Source organism: Oncorhynchus nerka, linkage group LG15 (genome assembly GCF_034236695.1).
Source record: "Oncorhynchus nerka isolate Pitt River linkage group LG15, Oner_Uvic_2.0, whole genome shotgun sequence".
Taxonomy (NCBI): domain Eukaryota; kingdom Metazoa; phylum Chordata; class Actinopteri; order Salmoniformes; family Salmonidae; genus Oncorhynchus; species Oncorhynchus nerka.
The window spans coordinates 22,481,505-22,501,504 of NC_088410.1; the positions used below are offsets into that span (position 1 = coordinate 22,481,505).

General features: G+C 41.0%; 2 protein-coding genes across 2 annotated transcripts in view; one reads left to right on the forward strand and one right to left on the reverse strand.

Moving 5' to 3' along the window:
- Positions 1-160, forward strand: part of LOC115143543 (transmembrane protease serine 6) — a 19,239-nt gene extending 19,079 nt beyond the window's left edge. Inside the window, exon 18 of the mRNA XM_065001299.1 lies at positions 1-160. This exon is cut by the window's left edge and continues 1,698 nt beyond it. The gene's annotated coding sequence lies outside the window, so the exon portion shown is untranslated.
- A 1,641-nt stretch (positions 161-1,801) lies between these two features.
- c1qtnf6b (C1q and TNF related 6b) lies at positions 1,802-19,823 on the reverse strand. The gene is made up of 4 exons (XM_065001300.1): positions 19,610-19,823; positions 16,302-16,511; positions 9,879-10,130; positions 1,802-9,070 (listed from the first exon to the last, which is right to left on the reverse strand). The coding sequence occupies exons 2-4, from the start codon at positions 16,498-16,500 to the stop codon at positions 8,775-8,777; spliced, it is 747 nt and encodes a 248-aa protein (XP_064857372.1). The 5' UTR covers positions 16,501-16,511; positions 19,610-19,823; the 3' UTR covers positions 1,802-8,774.
- Between the last annotated feature and the right edge of the window lie 177 nt (positions 19,824-20,000).

Here is a 20,000-nt window from a genome sequence, read left to right on the forward strand (position 1 = left end):
CAGACACACATACAGACAGACACACACACGCACGCACGCACGCACGCACGGACACATGTATATACACACACACACACACACACACACACACACACACACACACACACACACACACACACACACACACACACACACACATATACAAACAACACCATAACAAGAGGTAAACAAGAGCTGCAGGACTCATTAATTAATAACGATGATTATTATTAGAGAGAGAGAACACCTCAGGCTGGTATTGCCACTGTGTTGCAGTATGGCACTGCAGTTCAGTGTGTGTGTGTGTGTGTCCCAGGCTGCCCCTCAGTAAAGTGTTGGGTGGGGTCAGAGATAGTTGTGGTGGCCTAGTCTGTAATTACAGCTTTATAGATGGAGCCAGTCTGTGTCTGTTTCTGCATGCGTGTGTGTGTGTGTGTGTGTGTGTGTGTGTGTGTGTGTGTGTGTGTGTGTGTGTGTGTGTGTGTGTGTGTGTGTGTGTGTGTGTGTGTGTGTGTGTGTGTGTGTGTGTGTGTGTGTGTGTGTGAGAGAGAGAGAGTGCCATTCTGTCTCATAGTATAAACACAAACTTCACTCTTTCAAAAAACGTCTTTAATACACAAAAACGTATAGAATATAAACATCAATAGTATTCATGTATAAAACAAATAGCACATGTACTTATAAACACAATTTCTCACCCATGGTTTTTTTAAAGCACCAATTCACAGACATCATTCCTTCAGATTATAAAAGTTTACTAGCGTTCGTCTGATCAATCAATCAATCAATCAATCAATCAATCAATCAATCAATCAAAAACCTAAATAATTATATTCCTAATTGTGCCTATATTCTAATTACCCATAATTCATTAAGAATCTCCTCGACTCCCTCTTGTTTATGACCCTGTTTAAGTTGTCTCCAGATAGAAGTCGCCCTTAGGTACAGATCTAGGATCAGTTTTCCCTCACCCAAAGGGCAATGCAACAACGTCTCCTCTTCACCCCCTGCTGACATCACCAATTCAAGTCATTATCCAGTCATTAGGCAGAATAGTCTATGTAATATTATGTCAAATAGGAGCTGTTTCATACATGTCCACGTGTGGAGGCCAGTAGGAATGTATTTCATCCCTCTGAGACCCTCTCAGACAGTGAGGTTACAGATCAGCCACGTGTGGAGGCCAGTAGGAATGTGTTTCATCCCCCTGAGACCCTCTCAGACAGTGAGGTTACAGATCAGCCACGTGTGGAGGCCAGTAGGAATGTGTATCATCCCCCTGAGACCCTCTCAGACAGTGAGGTTACAGATCAGCCACGTGTGGAGGCCAGTAGGAATGTTTCATCCCCCTGAGTCAGACAGTGAGGTTCAGATCAGCCACGTGTGGAGGCCAGTAGGAATGTGTATCCCTGAGACCCTCTCAGACAGTGAGGTTACAGATCAGCCACGTGTGGAGGCCAGTAGGAATGTGTTTCATCCCCCTGAGACCCTCTCAGACAGTGAGGTTACAGATCAGCCACGTGTGGAGGCCAGTAGGAATGTGTATCATCCCCCTGAGACCCTCTCAGACAGTGAGGTTACAGGTCAGCCACGTGTGGAGGCCAGTAGGAATGTGTTTCATCCCCCTGAGACCCTCTCAGACAGTGAGGTTACAGATCAGCCACGTGTGGAGGCCAGTGGGAATGTGTTTCATCCCCCTGAGACCCTCTCAGACAGTGAGGTTACAGATCAGCCATGGTTGGAGGCCAGTGGGAATGAGAGAGAGAGAGAGAGAGAGAGGATTGAGAAAAAGAGAGAGATTATTTTGCAACTTGTGTGAGTGTAATATTTACTGTTCACTTTTTATTGTTTATTTCACTTTTGTTTATCCATTTCACTTGCTTTGGCAATGTAAACATGTTTCCCATGACAATAAAGCCCCTTGGATTGAATTGAGAGTGAGAGAGAGAGACAGAGAAACACAGAGAGAGACACAGAGAGAGACACAGAGAGAGACACAGAGAGAGACACAGAGAGAGACACAGAGAGACACAGAGAGAGACACAGAGAGAGAGAGAGAGAGAGAGAGAGAGAGAGAGAGAGAGAGGAGAGAGACAGAGAGAGACAGGAGAGAGAGAGGAGAGAGAGGAGAGAGAGAGAGGAGACAGAGAGAGACACAGAGAGAGAGAGAGAGAGAGAGACAGAGAGAGACCGAGAGAGAGAGAGAGAGAGAGAGGAGAGAGAGAGAGAGAGGAGAGAGGAGAGAGAGTTAAAGAGAGAGAGAGTGTGCTAAATATGGTAATGAGGGCATCTGTGGTGTGTGTGAGGATGTTAGTGTATAGAACATCAACATAAAGTCACTAGGTGTTGAGTATAGTGGAGAAACTTGTTAAAGGTCTGTGTGTGACTGCACCTGTATAACTCCTGGAACACTGACAACTGGTCCTTCCATTAAACCAGCTGTTTAAACTATCCCTCTGATACACTGAGTAGGCAGCCTTTCCCTTTAACAAACTGGAACTGGGTTATACTGTGTAACACAGTGAGGGGAATAGACAAACACTACAGCTTGGTTGGAGGTAGAAACCAGTGCTGTGTTACCCCCTGCCTTTGACCCTGTGTGATTAAGTCCCTGATACATGCATACCATTACTCAACCTCTATTTCTAGTCCTTCCTCTCTCGCTCTCTCTCTCTCTCTCCTCTTTCCTCTCGCTCTCTCTCTCTCCTTTCAGGCCCTCTCTGTGTGTGTTTGTGTTGGCAACAGCCTCTTAAGCGCGGTAGGTAAAATCCCTACATCCAACAAGCCTGCCAAGAAAGCCTCACACACACACACACACACGTGCGGGCACGCCAAACACACAAAGAGAGCAGGAGAGCCAAGAAAGCTTCACTCAGCTCAACCTCAGGGGGGAGAAGCTTTAGAAAACCCCAGGTCCTTTCTCCTCCCACACAATAAGATGTGCTGCTGTTACTGTACGTTAGTGGTTGTTATCATGCAGCTCTTACTAATATACTGTGTCTGAAAGGAGGATCACATTTACATATATCTGGTTTACTTTAGGCCAGAGAATGTTCCCACAGGAAAAACAACGCTGTTTTACAGGAGTCGGCAGCTCTTCCTCAGTTCATGCTACTCTACTGTAATGTTTACATTAGTTAGTTAGTTCGTTAGTTTACACTAGAAAGGGACGATCTTAGAGATGTCCTAACTTGAGGGGTCGTGACCCCACTCTCCCATCTGGGATACATTCTCAGAGACTTTCTGCCTTACCCTTTCTTTTTCCCTCTCTCCTTCTCTCTCATGAGAATGCAGTCTCCTCTCTCTCTCTTCCATTCACCCCTTTTCTCCCTTTCTCTCATCCTCCTTCTTTCCCTCTCCTTTTACCCCTTACCCCTCTCCCTCTCCTTTTACCCCTTTTCGCTCCCTATTTTTCTGTCCTCTCTACTATTCTCCTCTCCCTCTCTGTCTCCTTCTCCCCCTCTTTCCCCTTCTCTCAGGGTAGTTCGGTCAGTCAGAGGTCTGGTTGTCATTAGCTTCCTGTTACTGACTTAAAGAAAAACAGCCCCGAGAGAGAGAGAGAGGGACGGACGGACAGAGGATGAGAGAGAGAGGGAGAGAGAGAGCAAAAGAGGGAGGTCAGGGAGAGACAGAGAGAGACAGAGAGAGGAGAGAGAGCAAGAGAGGGAGTAGAGTGTTAGAGGGAGAGAGAGACAGAGATGGAGAGAGAGATAGCGAGGGTGTTAGAGGGAGAGAGAGACAGAGAGGGAGAGAGAGAGAGAGATAGCGAGGGTGTTAGAGGGAGAGAGAGACAGAGAGGGAGAGAGATAGCGAGGGTGTTAGAGGGAGAGAGAGCAAGAGAGAGAGAGGAGGAGAGAGAGAGATAGCGAGGGTGTTAGAGGGAGAGAGAGACAGAGCGGGAGAGAGAGAGAGAGATAGCGAGGGTGTTAGAGGGAGAGAGATAGCGAGGGTGTTAGAGAGATAGCGAGGGTGTTAGAGAGGAAGCTGTGGCTGACTTTGACGCAGGGGGAAATCGGACGTCATTGATGTCATTGAAAACTCTCGCTAACTCTCCTCTTGAACCCTTCTCCAGAAACCTGTCTTGTAAACATGCCATGAGCATGAGATAATATACGTCATAACCTGTCATAGCCTGTCATACCAACTGCTCCCAGCCGCCCTCCCATCTAAACCTTGAACTCTAACAGCAGTAACTGCAGGAGTTTTATCAACACTCTTTCACAGGTAACATAACACCACAACTTACTTTATGGCTCATTTTATAGAGCATGGTGTTTATAGGATAGTGGGGCGATTCAAAGCTTTACTGTTTACCTCAGATGGAGTCGTTACTATGAACTGGGTCCATGTCTTTAATGAGGGTATAAACGGCTCTAAGTGCTGCTAAATACAAGAGAACTACACAACCGTCTAATAGAACTAATAAAATGCATCCAGGAAGGAACAGGAGTTCTGCTGCTTTTCACTTTTACTGTAGCCTGGTTCCAGACCTGTTTGTACTGTCTCGCAAGGGTCATTGTCATGCCAAACAGCACAAACTGATCTGGGACCAGGCTAGTTTTAGAGAGGCCGTCTACCAACAACTCTCAGAGGACTCCTTGAAAGTGCATCTGCATTCGTAGAGGTGCGTAGGAAACAGAGCCATTGTTTGAGCGAGGTTATAAATGGCTGTGTTTTGGGGCACAGAGTAAATGCTAATAACCCAACCCACAATGCTTTCTGCTGTTCTGCCTCCTGGGTTCAGCAAACCAACTGTGTCAACTTCTGCTCTTGGTTTTGAGTGATATCCAGGAAATAGGTACTCACAGTACAACAGCCATAGGATGTACATCCCTATGGTACGCTATTACATTGGCTACGGAGCTATTGACTAGGGAATTACACCACTAAAGCCTCTTCTAATTGGCTACGGAGCTATTGACTAGGGAATTACACCACTAAAGCCTCTTCTAATTGGCTACGGAGCTATTGACTAGGGAATTACACCACTAAAGCCTCTTCTAATTGGCTACGGAGCTATTGCCTAGGGAACTACACCAGCAAAGCCTATTCTAATTGGCTACAGAGCTATTGACTAGGGAATGACACCACTAAAGCCTCTTCTAATTGGCTACGGAGCTATTGCCTAGGGAACTACACCAGCAAAGCCTATTCTAATTGGCTACAGAGCTATTGACTAGGGAATGACACCACTAAAGCCTCTTCTAATTGGCTACGGAGCTATTGCCTAGGGAACTACACCAGTAAAGCCTATTCTAATTGGCTACAACGCTATGTAGTCATGGCCTAATACACCAGCTGGTCTCTCCTCTATCTCCAGTTTAGCCCCAGTCCCTGTGGACTGAGGACAGAATTAGCAGTAATAGGAGAGATATGGTCGTCCATCTGGCAACCAATTCAACCATCACCATCCAACCCACATGTTGTTGTCTTTCCTCTCTTTAGCTTTTAGTTGGGTTTTTCATTGGAGCTGTCAAACAAAACTGATAATCCCAGACTGCACCCGTATTCCCTACATAGTACACTACTATGACATACTAGGACACACCTTATATTCCCTATATAGTGCACTACTATGACATACTAGGACACACCTTATATTCCCTATATAGTGCACTACTATGACATACTAGGACACACCTTATATTCCCTATATAGTGCACTACTATGACATACTAGGACACACCTTATATTCCCTATATAGTGCACTACTATGACATACTAGGACACACCTTATATTCCCTATATAGTGCACTACTATGACATACTAGGACACACCTTATATTCCCTATATAGTGCACTACTTTTGGCACCCTATTCCCCATGTATTGCAATACTAGGACATATTCAAATCTTGACAGTAATGAGGGGTTGTGTACTCTAATGGTGGGAAACAGGCAGGGGTCAGGGGGTCAGGGTTTGACCTTTAACCTCTAGGTGAAAGATAGAATGCATCTGTTCAACCTGCTCAACTGACAATGGGGGAGTAATGGTTCTAGAAGGTCTGGTTTAGAATGGGCTTCTAGTTTGAATGGGTTTTTACAAATGATTGTTTGGTTTATATTTTTCTGATACAGTATGTGTTGTATTGATACAATGGAATTCAGTACTTTCAGGTTTTGGTGGTATCGGGTTAGGGTAAGCCCAGCCTGGATGCAGAACCTTTTCAAAGTGCATTCAGCAACAGTACCGTATTGTGTTCAGGACGTGACAACAACAGACCAACTGGCACCCAGACAAGTGATAAAACGTTTTAGGTAACAAAAATCTATACAAATATTTACATGTTACAAGCTGCTCTGCAGCTTAAAGTAAATCTCTATAAAAACACACAACACTGAGTTATCAATATACAGTGCCTTGCGAAAGTATTCGGCCCCCTTGAACTTTGCGACCTTTTGCCACATTTCAGGCTTCAAACATAAAGATATAAAACTGTATTTTTTTGTGAAGAATCAACAACAAGTGGGACACAATCATGAAGTGGAACGACATTTATTGGATATTTCAAACTTTTTTAACAAATCAAAAACTGAAAAATTGGGCGTGCAAAATTATTCAGCCCCCTTAAGTTAATACTTTGTAGCGCCACCTTTTGCTGCGATTACAGCTGTAAGTCGCTTGGGGTATGTCTCTATCAGTTTTGCACATCGAGAGACTGAATTTTTTTCCCATTCCTCCTTGCAAAACAGCTCGAGCTCAGTGAGGTTGGATGGAGAGCATTTGTGAACAGCAGTTTTCAGTTCTTTCCACAGATTCTCGATTGGATTCAGGTCTGGACTTTGACTTGGCCATTCTAACACCTGGATATGTTTATTTTTGAACCATTCCATTGTAGATTTTGCTTTATGTTTTGGATCATTGTCTTGTTGGAAGACAAATCTCCGTCCCAGTCTCAGGTCTTTTGCAGACTCCATCAGGTTTTCTTCCAGAATGGTCCTGTATTTGGCTCCATCAATCTTCCCATCAATTTTAACCATCTTCCCTGTCCCTGCTGAAGAAAAGCAGGCCCAAACCATGATGCTGCCACCACCATGTTTGACAGTGGGGATGGTGTGTTCAGGGTGTTGCTTTTACGCCAAACATAACGTTTTGCATTGTTGCCAAAAAGTTCAATTTTGGTTTCATCTGACCAGAGCACCTTCTTCCACATGTTTGGTGTGTCTCCCAGGTGGCTTGTGGCAAACTTTAAACAACACTTTTTATGGATATCTTTAAGAAATGGCTTTCTTCTTGCCACTCTTCCATAAAGGCCAGATTTGTGCAATATACGACTGATTGTTGTCCTATGGACAGAGTCTCCCACCTCAGCTGTAGATCTCTGCAGTTCATCCAGAGTGATCATGGGCCTCTTGGCTGCATCTCTGATCAGTCTTCTCCTTGTATGAGCTGAAAGTTTAGAGGGACGGCCAGGTCTTGGTAGATTTGCAGTGGTCTGATACTCCTTCCATTTCAATATTATCGCTTGCACAGTGCTCCTTGGGATGTTTAAAGCTTGGGAAATCTTTTTGTATCCAAATCCGGCTTTAAACTTCTTCACAACAGTATCTCGGACCTGCCTGGTGTGTTCCTTGTTCTTCATGATGCTCTCTGCGCTTTTAACGGACCTCTGAGACTATCACAGTGCAGGTGCATTTATACGGAGACTTGATTACACACAGGTGGATTGTATTTATCATCATTAGTCATTTAGGTCAACATTGGATCATTCAGAGATCCTCACTGAACTTCTGGAGAGAGTTTGCTGCACTGAAAGTAAAGGGGCTGAATAATTTTGCACGCCCAATTTTTCAGTTTTTGATTTGTTAAAAACGTTTGAAATATCCAATAAATGTCGTTCCACTTCATGATTGTGTCCCACTTGTTGTTGATTCTTCACAAAAAAATACAGTTTTATATCTTTATGTTTGAAGCCTGAAATGTGGCAAAAGGTCGCAAAGTTCAAGGGGGCCGAATACTTTCGCAAGGCACTGTATATATCAATACAATCTTGCATTACTTACTCAACAATTTCTATATATTCATTTGATATGGCATGATCTCCTTTTTCACTTTTAAAGCCTTGAGGTCACCTTAGCAACAGTTCAATGCAGGGTCCATTCAAGTCTAGTCCCAAAACCACCCTATGAGCAAAAGACATTGAAAAGACATTGAATTTTTTTGGGGGTCAAAATAATATGTTGAAAAGACGTTGAAAAGCTTAAAAAGTTCTGTAATTTCAACCAAATTTTCTCACTGGGACTACACAACACTGCAACACTGCACAACACTGCCCACAATCCTCCCCATTCAAAGTACCTGAGAGGAATACATCGTGAGGCAGAGGAAAACGTGTGCGCAGGTCATTTGTATCATTGGCTGCTTTAGGAGCAACGGAAGAACAAACAAAATCCAACCCAGAGTTTCCATTTGGTGAGCACTGAAAGCACCAAAAAGGAACAATCAAAATCAACCCAGAGTTTCCATTTGGTGAGAACTGAAGGCACTACAAAGGAACAACTAAAATGTCCATTTGGTGAGAACTGAAGGCACTGCAAAGGAACAACTAAAATGTCCATTTGGTGAGAACTGAAGGCACTACAAAGGAACAACTAAAATGTCCATTTGGTGAGAACTGAAGGCACTGCAAACGGACAACCAAAATCAAACCAGATTACATTTGAATTTGGTGAGCACTGAAGGCAATATAGGCACAAGCAAAATCAAAAATCCAACACTGGCGCAAGTTCCCTCTCTCTCTTGGCATGATAAAACGACCAAAATCCAACACAGAGTTTCCTCCCCCTCCACTCTGATCACTGGACACTAGGCGCCACCAGGTATCCATTAAAGGTAATATAGACGTCCACGTCATCACTATAGACGGCGTTCTCCCTCTCCCTCTTGTAGAGCCTGACCCAGACCTCGTCGTTCAGCGCCAGGTCCATCATCACACTCTGACTCTGCATGATGGACCTCTCACTGGGCTGGGCGTACAGGATCACCTGCTCCTTATCGTTGTGCATCAGGTGGAGGTAGGTCTCCTTGAAGTTCCACGTGTGGATGTTCACGTTGAAGAAGTAGATACCTGGGACGAAGCAGTAGAATTTACCTTCAGAGAAAGGAGGAGAAAGTGATTAGTTAGTGTTAGAGTCAGGCGTTTTAATGCTGGGCTGGAACAAAAATACTGCAAATAAGTGATGTTGAAGATGTTGATCCTGGGATGAAGCAGTAGAATTTACCTTGAGAGAAGAGAAAGTGTTAGAATCAGGTGTTTTTTTTTAAAAATTATTAGTGCTGGGCTGGAACAAAAGCCTGCACCCTAGAGACATCGGAGTAGTAGACGCACGGACGTAGAAGTAGAATTTACCTTTGAACATGTGGGGAAAAGTGTGTGGGGCCTCCTGAGTGGGGCAGTAGTCTAAGGCACTGCATCACAGTGCTAGAGGCATCACTACAGATCCGGGTTCGATACCTGGCTGTGTTGCAGCCGGCCGCGACCGGGAGACCCATGAGACGCCGCACAATTGACCCAGAGTTGTCCGGGTTAGGGGAGGGTTTTGCCGGCTGGGATGTACTTCTCCCATCGCGCTCTAGCGACTCCTGTGGCGGGCCGCACACCTGCACGCTGACTTCGGTTGCCAGGTGTACAGTGTTTCCTCCGACACATTGGTGCAGCGGGCTTCCGGGTTAAGTGAGCAGAGTGTCAAGAAGCAGTGCGGCTTGTCAGGGCCGTGTTTCGGTGGACACATGGCTCTCGACCTTCGCCTCTCCCGAGTCCGTAAGGGAGTTACAGCGATGGGACAAGACTGTAACTACCAAATGGATATCACGAAATTTGAAAGAAAAAGAGGTAAAAAAATAAAGTTTAAAATAGTGTGTGTGTGTGTGTGTGTGTGTCCTTGTGGTTCTTCAATTACCTTTGAACATGTTGAAGTGCTCGTAGAGGTTGACGAACACCGTGTCAAACACCAGGGCCTGGTAGTAGTCTATACTGTGGAGGGATTTACGTCTCCCTACAGAGAAGGAGGAGTGCTGTGTCTTACAGGCATCTCCCGGGGCGCCCGCCTGGCCCTTAGTCCCTTGAGGACCCATGGGACCCCGGTAACCTTGGGGACCTTCTTTACCATTTTTCCCTGGCATGCCTTTATCTCCTCTGTCACCTTTATCACCTGGGGAGGGAAAGAGAAAGAACATATGTAGTCTAGATCTATCTGAGATAGCATGAGCAAGGAAATACTCTCTTCTTCTGTGTGTGTGTGTGTGTGTGTGTGTGTGTGTGTGTGTGTGTGTGTGTGTGTGTGTGTGCTCCCTTATCCGAGGGCTTGGTGGATTTTCAACACCCATTGACCATATATGGACATCTCTGATGCTTTAACCACATGATCTAAACAGGCCCCCTCTTGTCCAGGTCCTGTTTAAATGATCATCCTCTAGATACAGTCGCCTCTTAGCACTCATCCGAGGTCAGTATTCTTCCTGCTGTCTAGATAGTGATGGTCAGGGTTAGGATAGTGTAAACTGATCCTAGATCTGTAGATAAGCCTTCAAGCCATGATTACTATCAGTAGGACAAGAAGTTGAAAAGCATCTGGACATTGTGCTTTATGATAGACACTGTCTAAGTCACAACAATAGACAGTGTGCTTAAACGAATAATACACAAATTATATTGTTTGTCTTGTCGATATTGAATACATCATTTAAACATTCACAGTGTAGGTTGGGAAAAGTATGTGAACCCCTAAGCTAATGACTAATGATCCAAAAACTCATTGGAGTCAGGACTCTGATAACCCGGAGTCCAATCAATGAGATGAGATTGGAGACGTTGGTTAGAGCCTGCAATATAAATGCTATTCATGCTATTCCCATGAAGCATTGCCTGATGTGAACCATGCCTCGAACAAAAGAGATCTCAGAAGACCTAAGATAAAGAATTGCTGACTTGCCTAAAGCTGGAAAGGGTTACCAAAGTATCTCTAAAAGCCTTGATGTTCATCAGTCCACGGTAAGGCAAATGATCTATTAATGGAGAAAGTTCAGCACTTTTGCTACTCTCCCTAGGAGTGGCCGTCCTGCAGTTTAAGAAGAATCCTAGAGTGTCAGCTAAAGACTTACAGAAATCTCTGGAACATGCTAACATCTCTGTCGACGAGTTTACGATATGTAAAACACTAAAAAAGAATGGTGTTCATGGGAGGACACCACGGAAGAAGCCACTGCTGTCCAAAAAAACCATTGCTGCATGTCTGAAGTTTGCAAAAGAGCATCTGGATGTTCCACAGAACTACTGGCAAAATATTCTGTGGACAGATTAAACTAAAGTTGAGTTGTTTGGAAGGAAAGAACACACAACACTATGTGTGGAGAAAAAAAGGCACAGCACACCAACATAAAAACCTCATCCCAACTGTAAAGTATGGTGGAGGGAGCATCATGGTTTGTGGCTGCTTTACTGCCTCAGGGTCTGGACAGCTTGCTATCATCGACGGAAAAAGGAATTCCCATCTAGACATTTTGCAGGAGATGGTTAGGATATCTGTCCGCCAATTGAAGCTCAACAGAAGTTGGGTGATGCAACAGGACAACGACCCAAAACACAGAAGCGGCTTCAACAGAAGAAAATACTCCTGGAATGGCCCAGTCAGAGTCCTGACCTCAACCCGATTGAGATGCTTTAGCATGACCTCATGAGCAGTTCACACCAGACAGCCCAAGAATATTGCTCAACTGAAACAGTTTTGTAAAGAGGAATGGTCCAAAATTCCTCCTGACCGTTGTGCAGGTTTGATCCACAACTACAGCAAACATTAGGTTGAGGTTATTGCTGCCAGGAGTGTCAACCAGTTATTAAATCCAAGGATTCACATACTTTTCCACCCTGCACTGTGAATGTTTACAGAGTGTGTTCAGTAAAGACATGAACATGTATAATTGTTTCTGTGTTATTAGTTTAAGCAGACTATATTTGTCTATTGTTGTGACTTAGATGAAGATCAGATAAAAGTTGATGATCAATTTATGCAGAAACACAGGTAATTCCAAAGGGTTCACACACTTTTTCTTGCTACTGTATTTATATATATATATACATATTTTTTCCTGCTACTGTATATATATATATACACATATTTTTTCTTGCTACTGTATTTATATATATATACATATTTTTTCTTGCTACTGTATATTTATATATATACATATTTTTTTGTATATATATATATACACATATTTTTTCTTGCTACTGTATTTATATATATATATACATATTTTTTCTGGCTACTGTATATTTATATATATACATATTTTTTTGTAACCTTCATTTAACTAGGCAAGTCAGTTAAGAACAAATTCTTATTTACAAGGACGGCCTACACCGGCTAATATATATATATATATATATATATATATATAGTTGGACTTATATATCTATAGTTAGTCTCTATATACAGTTGAAGTCGGAAGTTTACATACACTTAGGTTGGAGTCATTAAAACTAGTTTTTCAACCACTCCACAAATGTCTTGTTAACAAACTATAGTTTTGCAAGTCTGTTAGGACATCTACTTTGTGACACATGTCCTTTTTACAGACAGATGATTTCACTTATAATTCACTGTATCACAATTCCAGTGGGTCAGAAGTTTACATAAAGACTTAGTCAGCTATAGTTAGTCTCTATATACAGTCTTTATATAGTTAGACTTAGTCAGCTATAGTTAGACTCTATATATATAGTCATTATATAGTTATATATAGTTAGTCTCATTATATAGTCATTATTAGTTACTTAGTCAGCTATAGTTAGTCTCTATATATAGGCTTTATATAGTTAGACTTAGTCAGCTATAGTTAGACTCTATATATATAGTCATTATATAGTTAGACTTAGTCAGCTATAGTTAGACTCTATATATATAGTCGTTATATAGTTAGACTTAGTCAGCTATAGTTAGTCTCTATATATAGGCTTTATATAGTTAGACTTAGTCAGCTATAGTTAGACTCTATATATATAGTCATTATATAGTTAGACTTAGTCAGCTATAGTTAGACTCTATATATATAGTCATTATATAGTTAGACTTAGTCAGCTATAGTTAGACTCTATATATAGTCATTATATAGTTAGACTTAGTCAGCTATAGTTAGTCTCTATATATAGTCATTATATAGTTAGACTTAGTCAGCTATAGTTAGTCTCTATATATAGGCTTTATATAGTTAGACTTATTGACTAGGGAATTAAATAAATAAATACTTATTTTCCACCATAATTTGCAAATAATATCATTAAAAATCCTACAATGTGATTTTCTGGATTTTTTTTCTCATTTTGTCTGTCATAGTTGAAGTGTACCTATGAAGAAAATTACAGGCCTCTCATATTTTTAAGTGGGAGAACTTGCACAATTGGTGGCTGACTAAATACTTTTTTGCCCCACTGTATATAGTCTTTATATAGTTAGTCTCTATATATATATTGTCTTTATATAGTTAGTCTCTATATACATAGTCTTTATATAGTTAGTCCCTAAATATATAGTCTTTATATAGTTTGTCTCTCTATATATAGTATTTATATAGTTAGTCTCTATATATATTGTCTTTATATAGTTAGTCTCTATATATATAGTCTTTATATAGTTAGTCTCTATATATATAGTCTTTATATAGTTAGTCTCTATATATATAGTCTTTATATAGTTAGTCTCTATATACATTCTTTATATAGTTAGTCTCTATATACATTATTTATATAGTTAGTCTCTATATATATTGTCTATATATAGTTAGTCTCTATATATATATTGTCTTTATATAGTTAGTCTCTATATATATTGTCTTTATATAGTTAGTCTCTATATATATTGTCTTTATATAGTTAGTCTCTATATATATTGTCTTTATATAGTTAGTCTCTATATATATTGTCTTTATATAGTTAGTCTCTATTTATATTGTCTTTATATAGTTAGTCTCTATATATATAGTCTTTATATAGTTAGTCTCTATATATATTGTCTTTATATAGTTAGTCTCTATATATATTGTCTTTATATAGTTAGTCTCTATATATATATTGTCTTTATATAGTTAGTCTCTATATATATAGTCTTTATATAGTTAGTCTCTATATATATTGTCTTTATATAGTTAGTCTCTATATATATTGTCTATATATAGTTAGTCTCTATATATATTGTCTTTATATAGTTAGCCTCTATATATATTGTCTTTATATAGTTAGTCTCTATATATATATTGTCTTTATATAGTTAGTCTCTATATATATTGTCTATATATAGTTAGTCTCTATATATATATTGTCTATATATAGTTAGTCTCTATTTATATTGTCTATATATAGTTAGTCTCTATATATATTGTCTTTATATAGTTAGTCTCTATATATATATTGTCTATATATAGTTAGTCTCTATATATATTGTCTTTATATAGTTAGTCTCTATATTTATATTGTCTTTATATAGTTAGTCTCTATATATATATTGTCTTTATATAGTTAGTCTCTCTATATATATTGTCTATATATAGTTAGTCTCTATATATATATTGTCTTTATATAGTTAGTCTCTATATATATTGTCTATATATAGTTAGTCTCTATATATATATTGTCTTTATATAGTTAGTCTCTATATATATTGTCTATATATAGTTAGTCTCTATATATATATTGTCTTTATATAGTTAGTCTCTATATATATTGTCTTTATATAGTTAGTCTCTCTATATATAGTTAGTCTCTATATATATTGTCTTTATTAGTTCTCTATATATATTGTCTTTATATAGTTAGTCTCTATTTATATTGTCTATATATAGTTAGTCTCTATATATATATTGTCTTTATATAGTTAGTCTCTATATATATATTGTCTATATATAGTTAGTCTCTATATATATTGTCTTTATATAGTTAGTCTCTATATTTATATTGTCTTTATATAGTTAGTCTCTATATATATTGTCTTTATATAGTTAGTCTCTATATATATATTGTCTATATATAGTTAGTCTCTATTTATATTGTCTTTATATAGTTAGTCTCTATATATATATTGTCTTTATATAGTTAGTCTCTATTTATATTGTCTTTATATAGTTAGTCTCTATTTATATTGTCTTTATATAGTTAGTCTCTATATATATATTGTCTTTATATAGTTAGTCTCTATTTATATTGTCTTTATATAGTTAGTCTCTATTTATATAGTCTTTATATAGTTAGTCTCTATATATATATTGTCTATATATAGTTAGTCTCTATTTATATTGTCTATATATAGTTAGTCTCTATATATATATTGTCTTTATATAGTTAGTCTCTATATATATTGTCTTTATATAGTTAGCTAGTGCCTCTTTTCTAACCAAACTGGATTGTTTCAGTATCAATCCTCTCACACACCACTGCTTGATTATATGAGGCTGTGTGGGTGTGTATTTATCTGTGTGTGTGTTTTCAGCCACATCATCAGGTTCAGTGCCAGGTGAATACTGCCTTCTGGGAGCCTCCCACCCTCCCTCGCTCCCTCCCTCCCTTCCACCCTCCCTCCCTCCCTCCCACCCTCCCTCGCTCCCTCCCTTCCACTGTCCCTCCCTCCCTTCCACTGTCCCTCCCTCCCTTCCACTGTCCCTCCCTCCCTCCCTTCCCTGTCCCTCCCTCCCTCCCCCTCCCCCTTCCACTGTCCCTCCCTCCCTCCCACCGTCCCTCCCTCCCTCACTCTAAACAATGATTTCAATGATTTTTTTTCAGATTGTGTGTATGTGCATGTCCATGTGTGTGCCACGCTTCTAAGTGAGAGAAACGTAACTACCTGTTGTTTTTGGGATAGGGTCAGGGGTCAGCTAAACCTGACATGGAATCTCTATCACAGAACACAGATTAAACCATAACCACACACACACCAGATAAAACAATACATGACATGTCTCCTGGACTATTTTAGAGGAATAAGGCTTAGAAATTGAACACAAGGTCTTTATCTCTTTGTGTGTGTCTCTGTGTGTGTTTGTGTGTGTCTGTGGTGTGTGTGTGTTCGGTTTGATTCCCTGTGTCTTCTGTGTGTGTTATTTTGTTCTTTAAGAACGCTGGCCTGGCTGATTACTGATCCTGCCAAGTGTCTTCTTTTCAATAAGCTGTTACATCCTTATAAAGGCTAGTTTTGGAGGACTGGCTTGGGAATCGTCGCTCTAAGGCAATGCCTATATCTCATCTTGTCTGTTGGGATGTTTCTTTGTACTGTACCTTTGAGGTTGGTCATCTAAGATACTGATGATGTACTGGTGTGTGTGTGTGTGTTGTCCCTTACCTTTGAGTATGGTCATGTTGATGTAGGTGTGGACCTCTGGCGTGGCGGCGGCGTGGTGGGCATGGTGTGCAGCAGAGGATTCTGGGGGCTGCAGGGGGTCGCAGCATCGTCTGCATAGTCTTGGGGGAGGTCTGGAGGTGGAGGGGATGGACGTGGCCAGGGGGAGGAGCAACAGGACGGACAGACACACCCCCAACATGATGACCACACCTGAGGGAGAGAGAGATAGCGAGAGGGGGGAGAGGTAGAGAGAGAAAGGGAGGTGGGGAAATAGGGCGAGAGGGAGAGGGAGAGAGATGTGGGGAGAGAGAAGGTAAGGTAATGAGTGAGACCAGGGACAGCTGAATGTGTTGGTATTGGCTCATGTACGGGCCATGATCACTTCTCTTTAGTGTGTGTGTGTGTGTGTATGTGTGTGTGTGTCACTCAACCTACCTGCTCATGCTCACACCTGCTGTATTAAACATGAAAACATTACCGCCGTATTACCACATCCACTCTGTACATGTAAACATTACCAAACAACCATATGAAAACATTAACATTGACTGCCAGCCATGTCCACATGAGCTCACGGTTGGACACACACTTCCAGTGTCTCTACAAGACATCTGTTAGTGGGACAGGGACAGGTCACCAAGCCCAGTATACATCACTCTCTCTCGCTCTCTCTCTCTCTAATTTGATTCTGGCATCAGGCCTGGGTTGACACACTAGAGGTCCTAGACAGCCAATCACTTTGTGTGTTACATCATTGGTCAGGGAGGTAGAGTGAGGAGAGAGAGGAGAGAGAGGGAGCAGGGTTGGTGGAAAGAGAAGGGGGAAGGGAGAGAGTGAGAGAGTCAGAGAGAGAGAAAGAGAGAAGAGACAAGAGACAAAGATCGGGGGAGAAGAGAAAGAGCTTTGCAATCTAGGGAGACTTTTCACATCACAGTAAATGCTGTTCAAGACTATTCCATCAGTCCAGTGATGGAACTGGGTTATAGTTCCTTTTAGGTCCTAAACTATGGAACTGGGCTATAGTTCCTTCTAGGTCCTAAACTATGGAACTGGGTTATAGTTCCTTCTAGGTTCTAAACTATGGAACTGGGTTATAGTTCCTTCTAGGTCCTAAACTATGGAACTGGGCTATAGTTCCTTCTAGGTCCTAAACTATGGAACTGGGTTATAGTTCCTTCTAGGTCCTAAACTATGGAACTGGGTTATAGTTCCTTCTAGGTCCTAAACTATGGAACTGGGTATTTAGTCACATTTGACCAGGTCAAAACATATTTCCCAAGGTTCCAGCTGGATCATGTTACAAAAAGGTTCATTCTAGACGAGACGCAGCTTTCCATAACCCTAAATACTTGAGTCTTTGTGCATTTAACTTCTAATCTGATCAAATAAAAAGGTTCACAAGCATTTTTCCAGTACCAGTGATTTCCTTGGCTTTAACTAAAGCAGGTTAAATATCTTGAATTCCCTGAATTGCAGCAGTAATCGAGACTGAAGCTTATAGGAGAAAGTATTGGCCTTGTAAGAGAGTTATGGGTTCTAATAGAAAACTCAGCCCACATTAGAGTTGTCCCTATCTGGCCAAGATGCAAAGTCAGAAGCCTTGCTTAGCTCTACAATTTATCTTCTTCAAATCTGATTTGAAACCTAACCCAAACCTTAACCACACTGCTAACCTGCTCCCATACCTTTTTACGACAATCTAGACTTTGCAGCTTGGCCATCTAGTGAGAACATCAGAGGCAGGCTAAGTTCTCTCACTTCCCTGGTGTCTGAATGATCTGGTCACATCAGGAGGTATCAGTTAGACATGGACACTAAGTAGCATCACAAACCGTTACCTGAATAAACCTGGTACTTCCTGCTTGAGGAGAGGAGAGGTGAGAAACCCACTTGGATTTCACTACTGACATTTACGACCAGTTTGAGTCCACAGTATTTAGAGAAGGGTTTGGCTCGGGGGTTGAGAGAGACACATGTTGAGAGTTTAGAGTTGGACAACACTGTAGAGGATGGATTGGAGGGAGGGAGGGAGAGAATGGATGAGTGTTTATGTGTGTAGGGGAGTATGTGTGCATGCAAGCATGTGCATTTACTGTATGTGTGTGCGTGCGCGCGTGTGTGTGCGTGCGTGTTTTGTGTGCGTGTGTTTGTGTGTGCGTGCGTGCGTGCGTGCGTGCGTGCGTGCGTGCGTGTGCGTGCGTGTGTGTGAATCAGAGTGACAGAGTGATATGGCCAAAGAGGAAATCCCTGGTGTTTTACACAACTCCTGGAATGTTAACATTCTTTAAAAAGACGGATCAATGGTGAGAATGATGGATGAATGAAAGGATGATGAGAAGGGAGGAAGCTTTAGTTTCCCTCTGTGGGAAGTTATGAGAGAACCTACGTTTTACAGTTTGATCATTCCCTGCTGGGCACGACGGCGTGCCAATATTGATAAACAGTAACACTAGTACCAAAATAACAGTACTGACAGTCTTCACATTTTTATTTGACATGATTAGAAACAGAGAGAGAAAATGAGTCCAGGTGATGGGACTGTCTGTCATTGAAGAACCCAATAGTTCAAGATCTCATTATCCACCACACATTTTTTTTTTTACTGTTTTTGCAAAACAGTGGCGGGGCCCCTGCTTTGTTGTTGTTGGAATCGCAGATTGCCCTTTTAAATGTCTTTGGCATCTGTCATCATACTTTAAAGTAATCAGTTCTAACTTAATACGTTATAGGTCAGTAGCTTGGCAATAGCCTACAGCTACAGTTCAGCCAAGTTCAAAAGACAACAAATAATATACATATATATTTTTTATACATCAAATGCAAGTGTACCATGTTGTATGCAAATATTTGTATAGTTTATTGAATATGTTGTTCGTATGCGCATGACAATGTTATTCTGTCAACATTGTAGAATTGACCCAGAGAGAGAAAACACGCCTGAAGTACCCGGTAGTCTTTCTGTCAGAATGGATTCATTCTAGCAGCCACGTCCACAGACGCACAGCATACATTTATGTGGAACACATCCTCACACAAAGCTTAAGACAATAATTACTTGTAGCAACGTGCATTTTCGAAAATATTCTTCTCGTTTCCATTCAGGCATAAATGCACAGAACACTGTTGAATTGTCTTCAGATTGTCATTTATTTCCAACGGGGGAAAAATACATTCAATGGGGAAGCAAGCGGCAAAAAACCGTGTTCTGCATCCGCGTGCATTCATGGAAACAATTAGTTGACTTGTCAGCAATAGATATAACAATGTCATTATACAGTTTCCATTTGACAAAGTCCTGATTCACTTACCTTGAGTTCCTCCTAGCGATGCTCGCGAATGTATTGGTGTTGAGGATCAGCTGTGCGCGAGGAAAATGTTGTAACCGGGTAAGAAACTTTACTCAGCCTCTCTCTCTCCTAAACATGCTGTAGATCGCTTGCTTTCCCCCTCCCTGTCTTCTCTCCCTCCTCGTTGATTATAACTCATCCTCCCTTTCTCTCCTCTCTTGATGACTCCCTCCATCCCTCCTGAAGTACACATCCATTACTAAGACAAGTCTGCAGCGTGCTACTCTGTCAGAATGGTTCAGCTGTACACAAAACCTTCACCAGAGCTCATTTATCATCTTCTTTATCACACGTTCTTCTTCGTCCCTGTCTGCCAAGTAGACGCTTGGAGTCTATGCGTTCGTGTTTCTGT